Source organism: Pollachius pollachius (assembly GCF_949987615.1).
Source record: "Pollachius pollachius genome assembly, chromosome: 7".
NCBI classification, from domain to species: Eukaryota; Metazoa; Chordata; class Actinopteri; order Gadiformes; family Gadidae; genus Pollachius; species Pollachius pollachius.
Window position 1 is genome coordinate 11551705 of NC_136940.1, and position 24372 is coordinate 11576076.

Consider the following 24372-nt stretch of genomic DNA (forward strand, 5'->3'; position numbering starts at 1 on the left):
GAGAGATGTGGTGGTGATCTCTGTGGGGAACCGGAGCTGCCTGTCGAGGTCAACCCTCATGTTCCACTCCTGGTCGGGGGAGAAGGGCCTTGATGTTTCTGTTGGCCTTATTTCTCCTTACCCCTTCTTCTGAGACAAAGCTGGTGTGGTCCCCCTGCTGATGGTAGTTCTTTGTTACCCTGTCGACACACCTCCAGCACTTCGGCTAGCTTTCTCAGGACCTGGTCGTGGCGCCATCTGTAGCGCCCCTGTAAAAGCGCGATCTTGCAGCCTGATAAGATGTGCAGGAGGCTTGCGTTGGGGGCATTGCAGAGTGAGCAGCATTCTTCGTTCCCAAACCACTGGTGAAGGTTCCGAGGACAGGGAAGCGTGTTGTAGGTTGAGCAAATGAGGAAGTCTTGCCTGTGGAATCTTCCACAGGTCTGACCAACTGATGTTCCGGTTAACAACTCCCTCCCAGGTTGTCCAGCTTCCTTGTCGGCCTGTGACACAGCCTTGACCTTGTAGCGATCTTACTCCATCCTCGTCACCTCTGCCACCACCATCTCCTTCCTCTCATTACGGTTGGCCTTTGACCAGAAGCGTGGCGCCTCTCCCCATCCTAGCCCTGCTCTTCCTGCCTGGACTCTGCCCACGATCTCCCGGTGTTGCAGCCGACCGACAGCTTGGTCAACCTCAGATTGGCCATTCCACTTGCGGCCGGTTGGAACCTTGGCATTTGCGTTCCTTACAGACTGGTCTGTGGACTCCCTTAGCTCGAGAACCAGTCTGGTCTTCTCCTGCATGTAGCCCAAACTTATGGACTGCACTGGCAGCTGAAGTGTGTTCCTCATGAAGAGACCGGTTTCAGATAGGCACCGTGGCAGCCCGAACCACTTTCGGATGAATGAATTGGCTTTTCCATCCATCTTACTTGCGGTCGATGAGGGGATCTCTATCATTTTCAGGGGCCACATTACCCTCCTGTAAATTGTAAACTGGTTGCACCAGACCTTATACTTCCCAGGGAGTTGGCTTTGGTCGATCCTTGTCAGGCCGTCAGAGAGCTGCTTCATGAGGGTTTTCCTCCATCTGTTTATCAGACAGCTCTGCAGTGTACTGCCTCCCCAGGCTTTTAATGGGTTACTCAGATAGGAGTGGGATTCTTTCTCCTCCACCGAAAAAGATGGTGCTGTCATTTCTGACTCCTCTTCTGAGTGACAGGCTACGAGATTTGGAGGGCTTGATCTTCATTCTTGCCCACGACATCAACTCATCCATCCTTTTCAGCAGTCTTGATGTGCATGCTGCTTCCTGAAGGAGGCTGGTGACATCATCCATGTAGCTCCTCAGTGGGGGTAGCCTCTGACCAGTTGGTAGTTTTATCCCCCCAACCATTTGTCTTTCGCCGATGTGGATTATTTCAAAGGCTGCTACAAATAGTATTGGAGAAATGGCACACCCCATAGTGATTCCTACTTCGAGCTGCTGCCACCCTGTTGTGAAATCCTGGAGAGAAAAACATATCTGCAGATCGCTGAAGTACTGTGCTACCAAGTTCTTGATGCAGGTGTGCATGCGGAAGAATACCATGGCGTAGTTCAGGGGTGCCCACACTTTTCTGAATGGTGATCTACCTTTTAAGTGTCTGGGTCAGAATGATCTACTAACTACGCACACTATCTTTTACGCACATTGTCTTTTTTAAATTTACAATACCAAAACGAACACACAGTGTCATACGGGCTATTTCACAAAATGACAAGTTTAATTATTTTACGATTGAGTTTAATTTCCATACCAACCCTGGAAATAACAACAGTAACATCCACAATAGAGGCTACTAATCAGCATGTGATTTCATACACAGCGACAATACATTGCCCGTACAATTTAGTAGCCTACATTTATTATTAAAAAAATCCACACATTGAAATGTAACTTTTTTTTATTTAGGATTTTCTTTTAACATACATACATAGATAGTGGCATTTGGCCCACAGTACACGCTCTAACTCTCACTGTTCAAACTGAAACTTTCATTAACTTTAACTTTATGTGTACTATTAACTTTATGTGTACATTGCATGTAGCCATTTTTTTTTTTTCATGTGGCAGGTTCACATTACATTGCCAATAAAATTCAGTAGGCCTACATTTATGATCAAATAACACTAGGACACTTTTTTAACACTAGGAAACTACAATTCACTGTTCAAACATTGAAACTTTCAGACAATTAACTTTATGCATGTAGTCTTTTTTTTTTTTGCATACACAGGGGCATGTTCACATCAGTGGTCAGTAGGTTACCTTATTCAGATGATGACTTGCATTGGATGGAGTCCACAAGGGATGCATAGTCCGGGCAATAGCTACTGATAGTCAGTCTTAGACACGCCTCCAAATGATTGTCGGTCAGGGTGGAGCGGTATTTGGATTTTATAATTTTCATATGTGAAAAGGCTGACTCGCACAAGTACGTAGATCCAAACATTGCAGTCAGAGATGTTGCACATTTTCTCATGTTGGGATACTTTTCTTCTGTGAGCAAACTCCAGAACTGTTCATTGGCCCTGGCCTTCAGGTTAATGTCTGCTTGCAGTGTCAAGATCTCATCCTCAACTTCAGCAGAACTGAGCTGAAACATTGTTGAGATTTTGGAAGCGAGGACATCGATCTCAGCATCCTCCCGAAAAGGGAAGCACATGAACGTAGCAACTGGCTTGAGTAGAGCGAAGTCTTGAAATCTCCTGTCAAAGTCTGACAGGACGGTGTCGATCTGTTTTGCATAACATGCACTGTCAAACTCCGTTGAGTCCTTTTCTTGATTATTCAGCTCAGATGCAAGGTTGCTAAAGTTTCCCAGATCATGGCGTTGGATCTTTGAAGAAAGCAGTTTAAGTTTTCCCTTGAAGGCGTTCACTGTGCTTATCATATTGATCACGAGTTTCTCTTTGCCCTGTAATTCCACGTTTAGCTCATTGAGCATGTTTGACACATCAGTTAAAAATGCCAAATCAAGCAACCAACGATCATCATTAAGTTGCTCGTATTCTGCATGTTTTTTCTCCTGAAGGAACTGCTTTATCTCGGGAAGGAGATCGCGAAATCGTTGAAGGAATTTCCCCCTACTCAACCACCTTACGTCTGTGTGAAGGAGTAGCTCCGTGTGGTCACTGTCAGCCTCCTCAAGCTGCAAGCGGAAGAGTCGTCTTTGGAGAGATTTTGCACGGATAGAACAGGCCACTTTTGTTGCTACGTCCATGATCTCCTTCATGTTCAACATTTTCGCACACAACGCTTGTTGGTGTATGATACAATGGTAACTTAGAAAGTCAGGAAACGCTTCATCCTCTCGGCATTTGGCAACAAATCCATTACGGCAGCCTACCATGGCAGGCGCCCCGTCCGTCGTGATAGACACCAACTTGCACACTGGAATCTTAGTCTTGTCGATAAAGGTTTTGAAAATCTGAAAAATGTCCTCCCCCCGTGTGTGTGCGTTCATATGCAAAACTGTTAAAAGTTCCTCTTTTGCAGTCATATCATGAACCATTCGAATATAAATGCACAACTGGGCTTTGTCTGTGATGTCGGTAGACTCGTCCATCTGTAGCGAGAAGCACTCGCAACAGTCAATGTCCTTAGCAAGCTGCTGTACTAAGTTGTCGCCCATCATTTCGCATCGCCTGGTCACTGTATTTCTTGTCAATTGAACAGCTTTGACTGCAGACATTATTTCCGTTTTGTTTTTTAATTCTTTAAATAACGCATCTGATGCTTCAATGAAGGCTTCCTTCACCATAACTCCATCCTGGAAACACTTTTTGTGCCTAACAATCGTGCGACTCACCCGGAACGATGCCTCTGTTGCGGCCTTGGCTTTCGATGTTGGCCGAGTAAAAAGAGACTGCTGTCCAAGAAGCTGAGACTTCAACTCCCTCACCTTTCTCTTTCTCAATTCACTGCTTGGAGGAAAGTCCGTATCAAAGGTTCGATGAACCATTCGAAAATGTCTCTCTACATTCCCCTTCTTTGGAAGTGCAATGCTGGATCGACAGATAAGACAGACACACTTTGAGTGTGACATCGTGAATAAGAAGTCCTCTTCCCATTCTTGATGGAAATGGTAAGTCTTCGATTTTTTAATTTCTTTACCTCCCTCATTCATTTCCGAATCATATTTCGTAGGCTACTACACAGAGAATCGAGCAAACGTAAATGCAGCGGTAAAAGGAAAGCGGCGATTGGCGCTTGTCTGGTTGTTATGGTAATGGTGTAACAAACTTTTTAGCAACAAGCAGACTGGCCTGTCTACACGTCAATCAGCGGGCACATTTTAATATCATTAAATGATTGGATGAATTGCTTTTCTGAAAACCGTTTTTTTGTTTTTCTTGGCGAGTTCTGTGAGCTACTCTCATTGGCCCTGCGATCGACCAGTCGATCGCGATCGACGTATTGGGCACCCCTGGCGTAGTTGATCAGCTTATGTGGGACTGATCCATAAGCATTGGCAAGGTCGAGCCAGACGACATGCAGGTCGATCTTCTCCCGCTTGGCCTTCTGGATCTGGTCCCAGATCATTGTGGAGTGCTCTACACATCCTGGGAAACCTGGGACTCCTGGCTTCTGGCAGTTGGTGTCGTTATAGCCGTTTTTTAGCACGTAGTTGGTCATCCTTCGGGCTAGCACTGAGAAGAAGATCTTTCCTACTACATTCAGCACCTATTAATCCTAAAAGTTATGGACTTGTACACGATGTCTGTGTCAAGATAATGTGTTTGCTGTACGGTGTTTACAGATGCATTGATTTAAAAGTACAACTTATTACCGCTGTATCAGCTGTTCTTTCCAAATAATTTAACCAACGTTACCCTAAAACAAGATTTTGTTTTGGAAGGCTGGGATATACTTTTCTCGAGTTTATTATTGTTATTGTTATTATTTTAACGAATGGCATAGCCTACTACAGTGTTCATTCATGCAGCCCCTATGGAAAAAACAAAAATCCACAATCCACATGCTATTTCTATGCAGTTTCACACATATGAACAATATTTGACATCATAATATTTAAATTAGGCTAATTGTTTGCATGTTTGTGCTGTGTGCAGCCTACGTGTGTGTAAGCTTATGTAACAGTTCCGACCTGCCTAGGCAGGTCAAAATAAAAACACCAACTGCGCTATCCGCTACGGCTCTTTTTTTCTCTACGGATCTTTTCGGTCAGTAGCGCAATTGCAAAATCGATCTGTAAGATCACCATGTATAATTTGCGCCGGATGCAAATTAGCCACGATATGTGCCTCGATGTTGAAAGTCAATTGTGCTGGGTGCAAGATAGGGCCTTCAGACTTCTTGTCTACAGATACAAATGTTAACTGACATAACACCTTTGAATTGGAGTGAGGAAGGGAGGTAGCAAGGGGAATTGATACAAAGGCTTATTAAATGAACAAGTAATAAAGCAACTGATAAAACATTAGTGATATAATTATTAGGATAACTTTTTCCACAACATGTATTGCGATAATATTGCGATGTGCTTTAAATAGGCAGGGGCTATTTTTGAGCACAAACAAGTGATATGCACATCACAAGAATTGAAATACAAAACACAAATGTCTAGCGTGCAAGAAATGTGTGTCCTTTATGATGTATGTCTGGTCTTCCCCCCCAGGTGGCTGTTGACATACTTTCCGATTGTCCTTTGCAACCTTTAGGAGTTCTGTCTGTCTTGCTATGTGCACTGCCAAGTACTAGAGGCGAAGTGGCAGCTATTTGTATTTTGTTTCTTCGATCATAAGGTGCATTTAGCAGTAGATCTCAAGTAGGGAAAGAAAACATACTTCGATAAGGTACAAAAAATATAGATAATGCATTGGTAATACTGTTTACAACAATAGTCGTGCCAATAAAGCTTTTTTAAAGGTCCCATGGCATGCTACTTTATGGATGCTTTAATAAAGATATTAGTGGACCCCTAACACAGTATTTGAAGACGTTCCCGAAATTCAGCCGTGGTGCAAAATTACAGCCACTACGAGCCAGTCGCACATTGAGCTTTCCCCAAACGCACCGTTTCGGTGTCTGTAGCTTTAATGCAAATGAGGAGGAGAGAGGCGGGTCAAGGAGGAGGGTGGGGGTGTGGCCCTGAGCAGCATGTGGCCACGGAACCATGCGCTGTTTACAGTGGATGTATCGCAATGGTGAGGCGCACACAGCCTTTGGCCGTGTTCTGTAAATATTCGGGAGTCCTGGAGCTCTATACCAAAATATTATCATATTATACATAGATATCTACAGTCAGGTCCATAAATATTGGGACATCGACACAATTCTACTTTTTGGCTCTCTGCACCACGACAAGACATGAGATCCAAAGAGCTGTCACTATCAGTGAAGCAAGCCATCATTAGGCTGAAAAATCAAAACAAACCCATCAGAGAGATAGCAAAAACATTAGGTGTGGCCAAATCAACTGTTCGGAACATTCTTAAAAGGAAAGAACTCACCGGTGAGCTCAGCAACACCAAAAGACCCGGAAGACCACAGAAAACAACTGTGTTGGATGACCGAAGAATTCTTTCCCTGGTGAAGAAAACACCCTTCACAACAGTTGGCCAGATCAAGAACACTCTCCAGGAGGTAGGTCAAATCAAGAGAAGACTTCACCAGAGTGAATACAGAAGGTTCACCACAAGATGTAAACCATTGGTGAGCCTCAAAAACAGGAAGGCCAGATTAGAGTTTGCCAAACAACATCTAAAAAAGCCTTCACAGTTCTGGAACAACATCCTATGGACAGATGAGACAAAGATCAACTTGAACCAGAGTGATGGGAAGAGAAGAGTATGGAGAAGGAAAGGAACTGCTCATGATCCAAAGTTTACCACCTCATCAGTGAAGCATGGTGGTGGTAGTGTCATGGCGTGGGCATGTATGGCTGCCAATGGAACTGGTTCCCTTGTATTTATTGATGAGGTGGCTGCTGACAAAAGCAGCAGGATGAATTCTGAAGTGTTTCGGGCAATATTATCTGTTCATATTCAGCCAAATGTTTCAGAACTCATTGGACGGCACTTCACAGTGCAGATGGACAATGACCCGAAGCATACTGCGAAAGCAACCAAAGAGTTTTTTAAGGCAAAGAAGTGGAATGTTATGCAATGGCCAAGTCAATCACCTGACCTGAATCTGATTGAGCATGCATTTCACTTGCTGAAGACGAAACTGAAGGGATAGTGCCCCAAGAACAAGCAGGAACTGAAGACAGTTGCAGTAGAGGCCTGGCAGAGCATCACCAGGGATGAAACCCAGCGTCTGGGGATGTCTATGCGTTCCAGACTTCAGGCTGTAATTGACTGCAAAGGATTTGCAACCAAGTATTAAAAAGTGAAAGTTTGATTTATGATTGTTAATTTGTCCCATTACTTTTGGTCCCTTAAAAAGTGGGACGCACATACAAACTGTTGTTATTCCTACACCGTTCACCTGATTTGGATGTTAATATCCTCAAATTAAAGCTGAAAGTCTGCAGTTAAAGCACATCTTGTTCATTTCATTTCAAATTCATTGTGGTGGTGTATAGAGCCAAAAAGATTAGAATTGTGTCGATGTCCCAATATTTATGGATCTGACTGTATATCATATAATATATATTATCACGGCAAAAAGCTGTGTGCGCCTCCAGGCGATATTACGGATGTCAAATGACTGTGTCGGGTTCTCCGACGTCTCTGGTTCTTCCACGTCCACATCAATCTGAAGTAGACTGAATGACGACATGGAGGAGAAAGGGATTGTTGCCCGCGATTGTTGACCACAATTTTCTCCCGCCGGAGCCTCGCTGCCTCGGCAGCTGGCAGCGCTTAGGCACCACCGCCTCCTGAAGCGGACAGCGGGCAACGCTGAGGCGGTGGTCCCTCGGCAGCGGGCAGTGGGAAGCGGGGCTCAAGCGGGAAAGAATCGCAGGCAACAATCCCTTCCTCCTCCATGTCTTGTTCATGTACTTCAGGGAGTCAAAGCCAAAGTTCCTTTCCCCCAATTCCTTCTCAACCAAGGCTGAGATAACCCCCACTACGAGTCTCGTTGTGGAAATAGCAGAGACGAGAGTCTGACGTGTTATGCGCTATAACACCAACAGCAGAACGGTTATCCAAATAAAGAAGTGTAGGCCTACAACACTTGTGTTACAGTCCTGGAGCTCTATATCTACACAGAACGCAAGTTTTAGCCGTGACCAAATTCACTAAGACATTTCCTGGGGGAAACACCGAACTCTGAAAACACACACACACGCACGCAAGTGCAGAAGCACGCACACACATATAGGCATACGTAAGCACACACACACACACACTTAGGCACTCACACAAACACGCACAGTTGTACACTTCAGTGTGTGCTAGTGTTTGTGTGCTCTGCTGCTATTTGTCTACCTTGTGTTTGGGGCTTTAATCACGGCTAGAATCTTCGCCCGAAATTCAAAGGAATTCGGATGCAACATCTCCGTACTATTGTTTGTTTGCACCAGTGTGTGCACCTTTTGTGTGGGAAAGAGAGTGGTGAGGGATGAATGCAAGGACAGGCGAGATAAGCACATTTGATAAGGAACCCGAGTGGAACGGAAGAGCTGGTCTTTATGTTCAACTCAGGTAGTCCCAAGCTCAGAGTGGTACAGGAGGAAACGGGTCAAAAAGTATCCTTGTTAGGAGATGCATTTCGTTTCTTGAAGGAGCATTTTGTGTCTCTGACGAAATGGGGACCTGAATATTAATATTATTAAACTATTCTTGCCACCAAGGCCTGGAATTTCGTGATTTTAGGGTCAAGGCCACCTGGCCTGCAGCGGGGCAATATTTTAGACAAAACCATTTGTAAAAGCATTGACGCCTTTTTAATGAACAGTGTAACACTTCTAGAGAAATTGTTCATTGTTTTGCAGTTTTTACCTGCATCTTGAAGAGCCCTTTTGCAATAATAATTTTCCACTTTTCAAAAGGAAAATAAGTTGAGTGAATTTGTTGAATTTTGTTAAATGTTAAAACTGTATTATTGTCTGTAAGATTAGAATTTCCCATAAGTAGTATATATATTTTAATTACACATTATAATGTGATTATTTCAATATGACAATAACCCTCCCTTTGCCATCATGGGGGACGCCATTGTTGTTGGGCGGGAAATCTGGCCCAATCTGGCAACACTGGCGGAGGCGTCACTTACTGATCCTAAGCAGTATTATTTCAGAATGCAGCAAAAAGCTTTTGCATTTTTTTGGTCCCACTTGTCAATAACGTTACTGTTGTGTTGACCAATCAAGTACATGTACTAACATTCAGTGGCTGGGTCGCACTTGGGGCAGAGAGGCAGGGGAAAAGAAAAAACATAACGGACAGAACGCGGGGCACCAAGGCCACAGTGGCCGATGGGCATACAATTTTTAGAAGGGCATTACAGCCAGATAGAGGTGCAACGACGGCTATGGCCGTCGTGGCCGGCGGTGAAATTCCTGCCCTGCTTTCCACATATAAGCTGTCTTTGTTTCTATCTTATTCGTATAAATATGTAAGGGATAATGTATAGAACGCCGGTCATTATCGGGAAAATAAGGCTTAATTTCGATAATGACCGGCAAAGTTCTATACATTATTCGCTTATTACACGGCTACTTGCCAAAACGAAAAAATAACTTCACACGGTGTGTCTTTTTAAAATGTATTTATTACCAGCATTCGTAGTGTTGATCAGCAGAGAAGTAGTCTGCCAAAGACGTTGATGTCGCTTACCAACCGAGTATGCCGGGGTTGATAAGTTACCAGACTACTTGCTGAGTGTTACGAAGGACGGCAGAAAATCATCAAATCAAATGCATCCAAATTTATTTTCAGATATAGACTTCAAATTTGGCATGGGTATACTATGGAATCTCCTCTTAGTAGCCATATTGACAGCCGAGCCTAAGTGTTTTTGACGCAATGCTAGAGCTGTTTTAATATATTTAAAAAAAAAATCATTCATACATATACATTTCACTTTAAAATGTATATCTCTGCCGTCTTTGGCCGTATTGCTATGAATTTCACACCATATAGTCCCACAGTCACCTTGTACATGTGTGCCGAGTTTGCAGCTTTGACCGTTTCCGGCACCAAATCAGTTGCAGTGTTGGGGTTGTTCATCATGACAAATGGTGCATGTATAACAAGTTTCATGCATATTGTACTTTCCTAGTGGAAATGGCAGCCTGTTGAGTATGTTGCACTTCAAAGGCTTGTTATAGCACCACCTATTGTTCATTCTGGCCCATCCTTGTTATCCCTAACTCATTTTACTAGTTCTACAAGCCTGCCATACCTTTGGCCAGGTCGTTTTTGAGATAAGTATTTGTAAAAAAGAGAAATAATAATATAATAATAATCACACTAATATATAATAGCAGGCCTTTCGCACAAGTTACTCAAGTTGGTCAGAGTGCATGTGCCAAGCAGCCTGCAGCATGCACGCACACACGCACGCACGCATGCACACACACCCGCACACGCGCACACACGCGCGCACTGACTCAGACGTTTCAAGACAAGCAGCGCAGGACGCTGCATACACACACACCGCACACACATACGCACACACATGCATGTCAAGCGGGTTGCAGCTCACACACAGCACACGCAAACTCACACATACACCGCACGCACATAAACACTGAATACACACACACACGCACACGCACGCACACACAGACACACGTGTAAGTCCTGATATTCTCCTGATGGGCCGTATGTGTGACCAAAATATCCAACATTTGCACCCTGAAAATATCTTGAATAATACTACCCCTGAGGTAGTATTTTTTCCATAGGAAATGTAAATTACCTTATATGTGAATGAGGAGTAGAAAGTCGGTATTTCTCATACCACTTCAGTGTTCATGACGCTTCTGCATGTCATTGAGGGGCCCCCTTAATGAAAATCAGCCTTTTGTTCGCTGGATGGTTAAAAAATATTTAAATGTTGGCACTGCTTTAGGAGTCATTTGTGGTGAACGCTAAAAGATAGGTCTTATCATAACCCTAAAAGTACACATCATACAATAAATTACAATAAATTAGTTCACAGCTGCACGTGTATAGAAAATGTTTTCTTTATTATTATTACTGACAACAGTCAGCTGAACATTATAGGGTCCCGTCCACCTACTCCCTCTTTTCTCTGTTTAACACAGAAATTAACTACATTTGTCCATGTCATAGTTATATGTGAAATGAACCAAAAAATACGCTCTCTAACCAGAACGACTTTCTTCTCCAGTAACGTCGTTCATGACGCCTTTCTTCTTCGTCGTTTCTTCTATTTGTCTCTTACTAATGTTCCAATCTTTCATCGATCGATGCTTCGGATTTTGTGGATGCAACGGAATATATGATGCATCCTTTTAGCAACATTTAAGATGATCGCGATGAGTTCTGCCCGTTCTGCCTCCATTTTGTCTATGATCAAATCAAAACAAACTACAGTGACAGCGGCCACACTAATCCCGCCTCTTGCGGACTTAGACCCTACATAATATCCCACCCCCCCGAAACCCCCCGTTGATTCTACTGAGGTCTAAGCGACATCGATGTCCGCATATAAAATATTAATTGTGAATCATCCTCAGGGTCGAATCTCCTGATATACAAATTCGGTAAAAATGTGTGGAAACGGCTTGTAAGTAGAAAATGTTTATGCTTGCTTCATAATGTAAGGAGGAAATTATAATGCTTGCTTCATTACGTGATAGGTTAACCAAAACATTATACGTTGTAACATTATAGGCAAAATGTTATTATATTATGCGCTCAGAAATTTGTTACATTCTCGACTGGGGTTTTCACATTATTGCTATGGGTTTAATTACAACTAGAGGTTGAGCGCACGCAGCGCGGGCGCCGAAACTCTAGTAATAATAATAATAATAATACTAACGATTACAATAGGGTTCTAACGGTTTCGTACGACCGCTAATAACTCCAATAAGGAGCCTTGTTTACCTCCCTGCAAAGGGCTTTTGCATGGGACCAGTGGTCCCCGGAGCCGGGATGAAGCAGTGGGGCCCCGACACGGGAGGCGCGCTCTCGACTTCACGTCATTACGATATGTTGCCTGCTGTAATCTCCACCGCCCCTCTGCTTTTTAATTAGCGCTTTCAAACAGCCAACCTGACAGCAGAATTGCTTCCGCTGAGCTGATTTCAGCTGCATATTTCGTTTCCCCATTCCTGTTTGCCAACGCACACTTGATGGCCACAGAGGGATCGGGAACGTTCCCCAACACAGGCCAATAATTAGGCCTGCCTTAGCTTCTTTTGTTCTTTTGTTCTTTCTTTCTTTTCCTCTTTCGTTCGCTCTTTCTTTCTTTCTTTCTTAGTATTGTTTTTGATTCATTTGGCAATCTGGCACCATTGTGTTCATTGAGCAAGAGAAATTGCCCTTTCTCTTGCTCAGACACTCTTTGCTGTATTATGAAAGTATGAAATGGAAAACTGTCCTTAGATGAGAGAAGGGGGGGGGGGGAGGGGGCGAAAGAGAGAAAGATCATCAAAAAAAGAAAAAGTTGAATCAGAAAATTTGCCAAAAAGGTTGTTGAAGTATCTCACAGATAAATGTTTTTTGACCTGTTGAAAGGTGACCATCTCTCAGCAATTGGTATTACTCACAAGGAGAGAATACTTCAACAATGTATGGGACATTGTATATTTGACACATGTATTTACTTACTTGTTAGATATCGCCATGAGTGCAGGGCTACCACATGTCCAGTTCACACTTTTTCCCTCCCGGCCATCTCTTTGCATGCTGCTGTTCCCTTGAGGTGTTATGGCTCGTTTCCACCGAGTGCCACCGGTGTGTTTAGCTTCGTTACGATTAGGTGCGGTTAGGTGAAGTACGGTTAGGTGCGGCTCGCGTTTCCACCACCGACAGTATGGTAGGGCAGGATTTGATGGCGATAGCCGCGGCAGCTTCGCCAGCATCCTGACATAGCAGGCCTGCACAGTGTAGCCTGCTAATAAATTAAATGAAAACTATGAATTCGACACATTAAACAAAGAGCAACAATGTAGGATGTCCAAGAAGGATAGCAAACTTTTTTCTTCAATAAACTAAGCTTTCGCCGTTGTCCAGAAATTTGTCTTGATGTAAGTAATCAAATAATACATTTTCATGGTGATATCCAGGGGCGTCACTAGGTTTTAAGGACAGGGGGGGCTTAGCCCCCAGGAGATGCACAGAATGTGAGCGAACGTTTAATTTCACAAACAGCTAACAAAAACTGAGGAATTGCAAGTTTTGGACAGATTTAACAGAGATACTTTACTGTGCAAATGTTTTAAGCCACCATTACATTTTTAACACAGTACAACAACAAACACAGGAAGTACTGTATGTTTACAGCATTAACAACAGCAACAAAAAGAAAAAAATCCACATAGTTACAGTGCCGTATTTAACCAATGCTTCTTATTCATTAAGAGCCCACATGTATTAGCCAAAACTGTATGCAAAAAAAAGAGCACTGTGTTCTCAGAAAGTACATCATTTAACATCAAATAACATGGCTACAATTGGCAGTTACTTGGTGGGTGGAAGCATCAAAGAATGTCGTCTGTTTTTAAGGGTGGCAAAGGCGTCTTATCACTCTATTGTGATTTAGGTGCTGAAGCTCCTCTTTTTCAATTGACATGACTGCAAGACTGTGAAGTCTTTTCTGACCCATTGTTTGACGTAGCCAGGAGTGCAGCCGACGCAGTGCACTAAAGGACCTTTTACACGAGCAGCTGCTTACAGGCACTGTTAGGGCAACTTGGATGGTTGACTTCAGAGAGGGAAACATGTCTGAATCAAGGAGGTTGTGCACAGTCAACATATCTTTGGGTAAACATCCAGCCTCTGTTTTCCGGGCAAGAAAGTTTCTGGCCACCAGAACCTCCTCTGTTTTCAGGTCAATGCTGTAGTGTTTTGCAAGTTCATTCAAGTGTGATTCACTCAAGAAGTTCTCAGACTTAGGACTGCATACCTGTATGCCTCTTAGTAGCCCTGCATCTACACTGCAAAATCTTTGCTCAAGCTCACCAAACATCCTATCCACACAAGGGAAAAGTAACTCTCTTTTCAATGTGTCTGAGTTGTTCAATTCAGTGCGTGCACCTGCAGTTGTCTCCAGCACAAAATCATCCATTTTCCTCTGTTTATGCCTTGTCCTGGCACCTTGTTCAGGGATACTGTGGGTGTGGCACAGGGCTTTGGTTCTCTCATAAATCTCTGTGGCAAATGCATCTGTGCGTTTGCCCTTAAGTGTGTCACACACTGCTTGTTTGCAGATGAAAGCTTCTGCCAGGTCTAAAGTCTCTTTCTGAAGGAGCTTGTGGAGTCCTTCGGTTACAGACAGAAGTGACTGAAACATCAGTAGTGCATAAACTGCTGAGAACTTATAGAGCTTTGCTCTGAGACCAACAGCTATAGGGGATCTAATAGCAGAAAGGCACTCCAAAATGGCAGACAATGTGTCAAGAACTGCACTGATTGACCGCAGCTGACATGCCCAGCGAGTGATTGAAAGTTGCACAAGTTCAACTGTTGTTGTTGAGTTTGCTTCTGTTACAATTTGTTCAAGGTTGACCCCCATTTTAGCTTAAAATGACTGGACTACTCAGACTGTAGCCCATTGCCTCTAATGACTTCTGCTCGTGTGTGTGTGTGTGTGTGTGTGTGTGTGTGTGTGTGTGTGTGTGCGTGTGCGTGCGCATGGATGATGGTGTAATTGGGCCTGACAGAAACAGGAATCCCCGATCCAGTAATCTTTGCTGGCAATTCAAAAGCATAACGTGAGGCTATTATGAGTCAATGCAGCGCCTGTCGTTGGATCATTTGACACTAAACAAGATTTACCAGGCGTCCGTGTGACCCTTTGAAAAAGAGAGAGAGATCTGTCAGTTGCTTTTAAGTCAGCTAAATTGATCATATTCTCTGTGTGTATATCAATGTGGATTACTTCCTGTTGCAGTGTTTCTCAAATGGGGATACTCATACCCAAAAGGGGACTTCAAAGGGTTGCAGGGGGTACTTGGAATATCAATGATCTAAAAATAAGGATTATCCTTGTTTTTCTGAAAGAAAAAGCTTAGAAAGAAACAAGACAAAGTTGTCGGTAATTGGATTGATTTACAAAAGCTCCAACACACTCCATCATCCCGGGAAGTGATGTGAAAGGCTTTATTAATATAAGGTTTTGTGCTGGTGTAAAGGGTTCTATATCTTGGAGGGGGTGCATTAGTAAAAACTGTTTGAGAACCACTGCTCTAGACAACGGTGAGACGTGTCAGTATCTTTTAAATAAGATAAATTGTGCTTATCTTCTGTGTGTATATCAATGTGGATTACATTCTAGACAGTGGCTCCCTACAATTGAGCTAATGTCTTGTCTTTCTCTCTATGTATACGTCTGTGTGTATGTTTGTTTGTCTGTCCACCGGCATCTCTATTTGTGTCTCTGTCTCTGTGCTTTGATTATCTCTTTGTTATTGTTTCGTTTGTTTTGTCATATGTCTTTATTTTCCATACACGCCACCTGTCACTCCTTGCTTCTATATGTTTTTTTCTGTGCATCCCAACATGTGCCTCCTTGTTTTTCTTTGCTGTTTTGCTCTGTTTTTTCCCCCTGTCCCCTTTTTATCCACCATATTCTCTTTGTCCTTGTCTCATTGTCTCCTTCATCCTGCGTCCTTCGTCCTCGTGTCCTCCATCCCCTTGTCCTCATTTCCTTGGTTCCTCCGCCCCCGATCTACGTCCTCTTCTCCTCCGTCCTCGTTTCCTTGTCTCCTCCTCCATCCTCTGTCCTCCGCCCCTGTATCCTTGTCTCCCTCGTCCTCTTCTCCTTGTCTCCTGCATCCTTCATCCTCGTCTCCTCCAGCCTTTGTGACTTTGCTGAATGGAACCCAGGCTCAGGATGCCATCCGCTCCCTCCACCACAGCACGGTGCGCGGCCGCTGCATCAGCGTGGCACTGCAGCCCACTGACTCGCTGCTCTGCCTAGCCAACCTGCCGCACGCCTTCACCGGCCAGCAGTTCGAGGAGCTGGTGCGCGCCTACGGCAACATCGAGCGCTGCTTCCTGGTGTACAGCGAGCTGACGGGGCACTCAAAGGGCTACGGCTTCGTGGAGTACATGAAGAAGGACTCGGCATCCCGCGCACGCTCAGAGCTGCTAGGCCGGCCGCAGGTACCGCTCTCGCATCGAGATCTCCAGAACGGTGGCGGTGGGGAGGGGGTGATGAGTTGTTGAGCGGATGTGGTTATGAGTGAAGGTCAGAGAGATTGCCAATTCCTATATAAAACCTTATTTAATAAAACTTCACCCACAGGTTCTTCTTATCTTGTCCAAATGATACTAGGGAGCAGTCTTCGATGTTCTCCGCGCACTTATATGACTCCCAGCAATAATTGTTGTCCTTCCATTGATATATTTGCAAGGCCTCGTCTAAAGCCATACTTGAACTGGCATCTTGTGTATTTGGGTGCTTTACAAATCAAATTAGAAACGAGATGAGATGAGGATAGTAGTGTAGAATCAGGATGGTTGCAACCATTGTTTAATTTGGTTGAATTACGTGAAGATGTTCAACAAGCTGGTGATGCAAAGAGTAGTAGTGAGAGAGAGGGAAGACTAACATAGTAGTAGTGAGAGAGAGGGAAGACTAACAGCGTAGTAGTGAGAGAGAGGGAAGACTAACAGAGTAGTAGTGAGAGAGAGGGAAGACTAACAGAGTAGTAGTGAGAGAGAGGGAAGACTAACAGAGTAGTAGTGAGAGAGAGGGAAGACTAACAGAGTAGTAGTGAGAGAGAGGGAAGACTAACAGAGTAGTAGTGAGAGAGAGGGAAGACTAACAGAGTAGTAGTGAGAGAGAGGGAAGACTAACAGAGTAGTAGTGAGAAAGAGAGGAGAATAACAGAGAAGTAGTGAGAAATAGGGAAGACTAAAAGGGTATTAGTGAAAAAGAGGGAAGAGCACCCTGGAGGCTGGAGATCCATTGAATTTTATAAAAAACAATCAGAGTAAAATACTAGCGGTGTTAAACGAATACAAGGCAAGCGGGTCATGAACTCCTGGATGCAAATGGAAATAGACTAGATAGATAGATAGATAAATAGATAGTATTTAGGAGGACTTTTATGCCGGTGCAATTCATTCAATATTCCTGGTAATACTTGGTAAAAAACTCTTATTTAGTATTTATATAGTCCTCGCTAAAGGATTCTATTTTAACTATGTTGTAATCTGTATGCGTCTGTCAATTGTCAATCGTCAAGCCATGTGTTGCCAGAACTTGCAAGGAAACAAAGGTCTAAATCAATAGTGAAACAGCCCAGTGTACAGGCTCATTCAGAGTCATGCAGCCTTTCTTGTAGAGGGCTTATATTTAGAGCCAGCATGCAATTCACATTATCATAAGGGATTGAGTCTAGGTACAAAAACGCTGATCTGTAGGAGGTGAATGATAATATTAATAATCTTATTACTAGGATACTGACCACCACACCGATACGGGCAAGATTGAAAGTCGGACTTATGACATTGATACAAATGGAACCCAAAGCAACAAGCTGAGTGGGCTGGTCCTTGAATGTGCAGGGCGACCGGTCTCTGATGGTGCAATGGATGGACGTGAACCAGCTGATCCAGGAACAGCAGCTCCACTCCCGGTGTCTGTGTGTGGACAAGCTCCCACTGGACCTGTGTGACTCTGAGGAACTGACCCAGCTCTTCTCTGACACCTACAAACCTGTCTTCTGCCAGGTGAGTGTGGTGTGTGTGTAAAACACTTTGTAAATCACATCCGTATTGTATTTTATTTTGCATCAGCTTTGCAATAAAGTTAACGAGAATCACAGATTTGTGGCCCGTCTTCGAGATAACGTGTAATCGATGTGTCCGCACTCGCACCCTCCCGACTCTGCGCCCTTTAGCACAAAACTGCTCTTCAGTTGTGCCCGTCGTCTTCTTTTGTAATATTTCCAACCAGTGTGTTTTTCCAACGCTTTTCCCTTCTACCCTGAATCCTCTCCATGCCTCCATCAACCCACACACGCCTGCCGGGCAATCACTCTCTCACCGTAAGTCATCTACTGCCATTCCCGTTTTAGCCCAACCTCTCTGCCCCACTCCCACGCACAAATCAATAGACCCACATCTGCCAGCTCCCATGATGCATTGTGGGCGTATAACTCATGCTGCTTCGCTGTTGCGGAGCTCTGCACTCTTTAGCCTATGGCCCAACGTTGTGTGTGTGTGTGTGTGTGTGTGTGTGTGTGTGTGTGTGTGTGTGTGTGTGTGCATCCTTCTGGATGCCTAAGCACACTGTGTTCTCTGGCTTCAGGTAAAGGGCTGCCTCAGCCCACACAACCCAGCCAGGGCTCTTATGTCAGTGTTCATAACAAGCGGAGAGCGTCAGATAGGCTTTTACTCAGTCACCCTGGCAGTGCAGCGATGATATCACTAGCGGTGGCTCCTTTTCTTCATAGCATGTCTCTTATGTAAACCTACTTCGACACCCCCCCCATCGCAAGAGACTGCTTTCATTCCTTTGCAAGGACCCCGGGGCCTATCTCCTCTAGCAGGGCCATACCCGGTGATTTGTCGATGACTCACCGGCGTGTAGGTGTGTGGAGTGGGAGGGGGGGGTAAGGGGTTAAGAACGCCACCCATCATCATCATCGGTGGGAGAGAGAGCTTCACCAAGGTCAGGTCTGATGGAGGTAGTGGGGGATGAACTCCACCACAAGGAAGCAGTTTAAGAATGTCAAGCTGCACAAGGCAGAGGTGGACAGATATGTGTGGATGGATGAAATGTGGATGTGTGGAGTGGAAGGATGGATGTGTGGTTGAATGGATAACTGAATGATGAAAGGATGTGTGATACGTACACACTCACACACTTTTTAGCTCATTCTGATTCCTGTTCCAAGATATCTTATAAGTCTTGTCAGTTTGACGGCTCAAGTGTACCTTTTCTCTGTTACAGGCCCGTCATGACCTCGCATCTGTGCTCAGACAGCTGATGTTCATTCCGCACGCACGCACGCACAACATTCATCTTATGGTCTGCCCTGGTGGGGAGTGATTTGAACTGGCTGGGGAGCAGGTCATGACATCAACCAGCATCAGTTAACAGTTTCAGTTAACTTCCTGCCCCCTCGGCTAAAGTCTGTCATGCATGAGTTCTCTTGATTTCACACACACACACACACAAACACACACACATTTTAACTTCTTTATTTATGTCTGCAATTCATAATAAATGTACATAAGGACATAAATGATACAGATACAAAACATTGCTCAGGCATGATCCAGCACTGAGGGTAGGATGACAGTTCAAACAGCAGATTATGGGTACACACAACACCTTCTCCTCCAAATGTGGTGACTTCCAATAATGGAGGATATTGAACAGTATTTTACCAGATATTGAAATTTATAGGCAAGATATTTTTTGACCAAGAGGGGGATATTTTACCAGCTTTGTTAAGTAAGCCTCCTCTAGACTTGAATCAATCTCCAGAATGAATACATTTCTATTGTTCTCATCAATGATCGTAATATCAGGCCTGGTGGCACTTAAATTAGAGTACACAGACGTTTCTGCAAAGCACCTGAAAAACATTTGTTGTCTAACAACACAATTTATATGCATTGACACTGTTCGAGAAAATAAGGATGGCAAAATCTTTGATATAATGTCCACAATTCTATCATACCTGGATACATATAGTCCTTTGTAAAAATGGCAGCCGTTTAATATGTGTGACATGGATTCGATTTTTTGCTCTTGTCCATGATGTATACATAATGTGAGTGGGAACGAGGGTACCAGATTGACAGGTTTAACTTTGTTAGGGATACCTGAAGCCTCGCTTTGACTGTAAAAATGTGTATGTCTTCATCAATAGAAGAATTGTGAAAAATGATATGTGATATGGAGTGGTCTGCACAAAGGATACAGGCTAGCTTTGCTTGAAGTTTGAGTCCCCTCCAATGTCTCTGACGCTGCTGATGTTTGATTGACAGCGAGACGCGTGGCTGTCGCCAGGTGGAACTGAGTAGCGAAGACCGTCTTCCAGTGCTGTTGCGGTCACAGTGATGTTTTTATCCTTAATCATTATTTCATGGATGTAACGTGTGTGGTATCAACTCCAAACCAATGCAACCCAACACCAGCCCAGTTACAGAGATCATTGAGATCAGGCCAGTCAGATCTAAAACCGGCGGCATGAGTGTCCAGTTTGCCATACTCTTTCTTACACAAGCCTAGAAAGCTGGGTTCCAATTCTCGCTTTCGTCATTGTTAAGCATGTTTAATAAATGTGACAGCCTAGTGGCGATGTAAGTCCACTCTAAGTCTGGAATTCCTAAGCCCCCCTCACTTCTGCTGTGATGAATCACGTCGCGGGTTGAATGACTGTTCAGACCAAGCCATCCTCTCACTGTCTTAACAGTTTTGTTGTTTAAGTCCTGCAAAACCTTTCATGATATATGCACATTGGTGATTAAGTGTTGCACTTTTGATAAAGCTATCTGTCTGATTGCATCTATTTTCATAAACAGCGGCAAGGGGGATGTGTACATTTTTTGCAACCTTGTGGTGTATTCAGGTATTATTTCATGTACTTGTTGTCCATTCATTTTGAATTGTGGGTCACGGTCGGATTTTGTCCGGTACCACCTGTTTCCACCGTTCCACTTTTCACAAAGCACTGCGCATTTAGACTCCTTAACTTCGAGACCCGAGCACTCAAGGAAGACGTCCATCTTGCACAGCATATTATGCATGATGTTCTCCTGACGTGTTGACATTTGCACATCGTCAGCGAATGCTTGCACAGGGTTTGGGGAGATGATTTCAGATGGGGTGCACGGACGCAGTGCGTCGGTGGGGAGGGACGTCAAATCCAGCCACCGGTCAATGGCTAAAATGAAGTTCACTGCGCTCCACGGACAACCGGTCTTAATGCCAAGGCGCAAGGGTATTTGTTCAGTTCTGTGAGCTGGACTCTGCAAATGACCTGGATAAAGGAGCTTTTATACACGCCTTTGATTATATCGGTGTATATTTGGGGCAGGTGTATTTCCTCCAGAGCCCTTATCATGATATGTGGGAGCATTCCGAACGCGTCGCGGAAGTCCAAAAAAACTGAATGGAAATAATCTATGGCTGTTTTTAATCAAACCACATGTTCGTTGACCCTTGCCTCTCTATATAGGCTTTTTGCTTGGTGGACAAGATGTTTGCATCCACCAAGGAAGGATACAACTAAGAACGAATTTCATGAACACTTTGTAAATTGTTGGTAGCAGGGAAATATCCCTCCAAGTGCTGGGGTCAAATTATCTTTCTTGGGTGTTCTATGAATTAGTGCTACTTTCCATGATTCAGGAATGCATCTATTAATGAGACAAGTGTTGAAGATAGGCAGAAGTGTTTCTTTTAAGTGTGTGGATTTCAATGTCTAATGCGTGACTCAATCACTACCACTGGACTTATTGAGAGGCAGACTGTCCAAGACGTTTCTCAACTCATCCTCTGTGAAAGGTATGGGAGTGTCGTCAATTAGGGTGCTGCCTTGGCATATATCAGAGTAATATGACTGAACTTCATGGATGTTGATGGGACATGGGGGTGTTTCAGGATACTTGCTGTTATTCTGAATGATTTTAATAGCTCTCTTTCTGCGATGTTGCCATAGATAAGCCAATTTATTGCAGCCCACCTTTTTTGCACAGGAGGTCTGAGGTCTTAGCTGCGGTTGTATTACGTCTCTAATGAAGCGCCTCAATCCATGCAGTTAAGACAGCAGCAATCGTGTCAGAAGGGTAGAGTGTAACCCGTGGGAGCTTTTTTAAAACTCTGCACGTGTATTTTAAAAGTGGAAGTCCGAGAGGTCTCCTGCCGTGAATTTCAACGGAGAAAATCCCATTCTTGAAGTATACAACATTCAAAAGTGAAATGAGTTCAAACCTTGAGCTTAGCTGGATCCGGCAAACAGGTGAACTGATTTTTCTCATGCAGTCTCTTTGTGTCCAGCGTTTCTCTGAAGGCCCTTTCTTTCGCCTGGAAAGTAATCCACTGTTGATCTGAAAGTTGATTGTTGTAGGCAGTAAAATCCACAGACTGGAGATCTACTCCCGTCAGGTGTTGCACAGGTGTTGCACACTTTTGTTTGTAGATCCTACCGCTTGATAAGGCTTGTTTGTGCGCTGTTTTGATCATCAACAGTAAACACATTATCAAGATCGTTTTCAGAAGCAATATGCATCTGTTTGCATTAACGGCGGCAATTACGACGGTTGTGCAGGCTGAATTTAGTGTAGTTTGGTGGAATTCTCACTACTCCCATCTCAGCATGGACGGCATGATGGGCGTGCACACACACACACACACACACACACACACACACACAGAGTTATTATTGCATTACAGTCCCATTGAAATCCAGATTAATAATAATAATAACTTATATATAGCGCCTTTCATAGTACCCAAGGTCCATTAGCATTCTTGGTGCTGCAATGTAGCCATTCACACTTGTATGCTGTCCAAACAGTGAGCTCACTCACTGTATGATATTATCGATGCAGTGAGCTGTATTGAAATCCCCAGCCAGTCCTATCGCTCAAAAATCAAAGTCAATCAGACCGTTTGAAAACCCCAGCCATCAAATCGCTCGAAAAAAACAGCCAATCACATCGCTCGAAAATCACAGCCAATCAGATCTCTCGAAAAAAAACAGCCAATCAGATCGCTTGAACACCCCAGATCACTACATTAAAGAAAATAAAAAATGCATTTTATTTAAAAAATAAATAAAAATAATCTTGTGTTCTTCCTTTCAACTCAAAAAAAGACTTCTATCACGTGAATGACGGTTGTTCAAAACATGCCCATAGGTTTATAATTTGTATCCTAGAGCCCCGAACAGATATCCCAGAAAATTCATATGCCTTTGACGGATAAAAACTTAGTAGGGGGCTCATAACGATTTTTTCACCGGGGCCCTTAATGCCCTACTCTGTCAACTTGCCATATCTTATGAACAGGAAAAGCATTTGACGTTGCCTGCGTTAATAAGCTTACTTCCAAAATGTCTGCAGGCTGATCGGAAAACTAGGACACCTTAAAAATCGGTGTTTCAGCATTCTGTCGCTGATATGCTGTGACCTTGGCGTTAGAGCGTGCAAGGAGGGTCATTTGTATGAGAGTCCCACTCAATGCCGGAGAGTTGGCAGCTCTGTTTAAAGTATGCTGTTATCCATATAATGAGCTAACTTAAAGTATGTGGTAAATAACGCTAACGTACACTCGTATAGCTCACTATATCGATAAAACAGTGAGCTAAGGTAATGTTTGCTAATAAAAACGAGCATTGCCTATCAACCTCCCATCACTCTTATTTCCCTCTCTCCAGTGTTTTACCTCCCCCTCTGTCTGTCAACCATCCATCTGTTCTTGGCTGCCGTAGGAGTGAACAGTGTGAGTGAGAGGAGCGCTGAGCGTGGGAGGACCAAGGGGAAGGAAGTGCAGTGTTGCTAGCAGCTATTAGTGTGTGGAGGGACTTGTTCACCATTGTGGTGTTATTTCTTTATTTTCAACACATGAGTTAGTATTTCCCCATTTTTACACTACAGGGATAAAAAATATATAATTACAAACCGTTTTGTGGCCGCGTTGGTAAGTAGTAAGAGTAAGTACAGTTGAGCTGAATAGGAACAGACCCAACATAATGTTTTTGAATTTTTGGCATCCTAAATAGAGTTGAACAAGCAAAGAAATAAGGCCCCTGCCCTGCTACCTTCACACTCTGTTAAAGCACACGGTTCAATACATTTTTGGGGTTATGCTATGTATATGAAGCAAAGTCCACATTCCGTGTGCTTTGGCCTTAAGGTAGTTCTGCTGACCTACTTAGCTGTGGCTGATTTCTCCAGGGGTTCAAAGGTTGAGTATCAAAGCATCCTCTTGTAGTGTTTGTGGATAACGTGGGAATTAAACTCTGCTGGCTGCATGCCAGCATTTAGCTTTATTAAGTTCCAGTCATTAGCATAAATGTGACCCATTCGCTATAGACTATTAAACAAACTGCATTATTCATTCTGCTTTTAGCTTAACCAATAGCACCACATTGATGACTTAAACTTAGCACCGGATGGAGAGTGTTTCATGGTGTCAGCTGAAATATCCCTATCCGTCTCTGTTAGTGTTTATATACGTTCCTAAACACATATCAATAGTTTTCCCATACCCGCGTTTTCCCATTATTTTTTTGCTTTTAAAGTCAAGCAGTGGTTATACTGT

At 43.7% G+C, this 24372-nt stretch overlaps 1 protein-coding gene across 2 annotated transcripts in view; it reads left to right on the forward strand.

Moving 5' to 3' along the window:
- The window catches only part of raver2 (ribonucleoprotein, PTB-binding 2), a 102306-nt gene that overhangs the window by 45127 nt on the left and 32807 nt on the right, over positions 1-24372 (forward strand). For both annotated transcript variants that reach the window (XM_079739977.1, XM_079739978.1), the window contains exons 3-4: positions 15937-16244; positions 17655-17819. In XM_079739977.1, coding sequence (XP_079596103.1) covers positions 15937-16244; positions 17655-17819 — 473 coding nt within the window. The remainder of the gene's footprint in view (positions 1-15936; positions 16245-17654; positions 17820-24372) is intronic.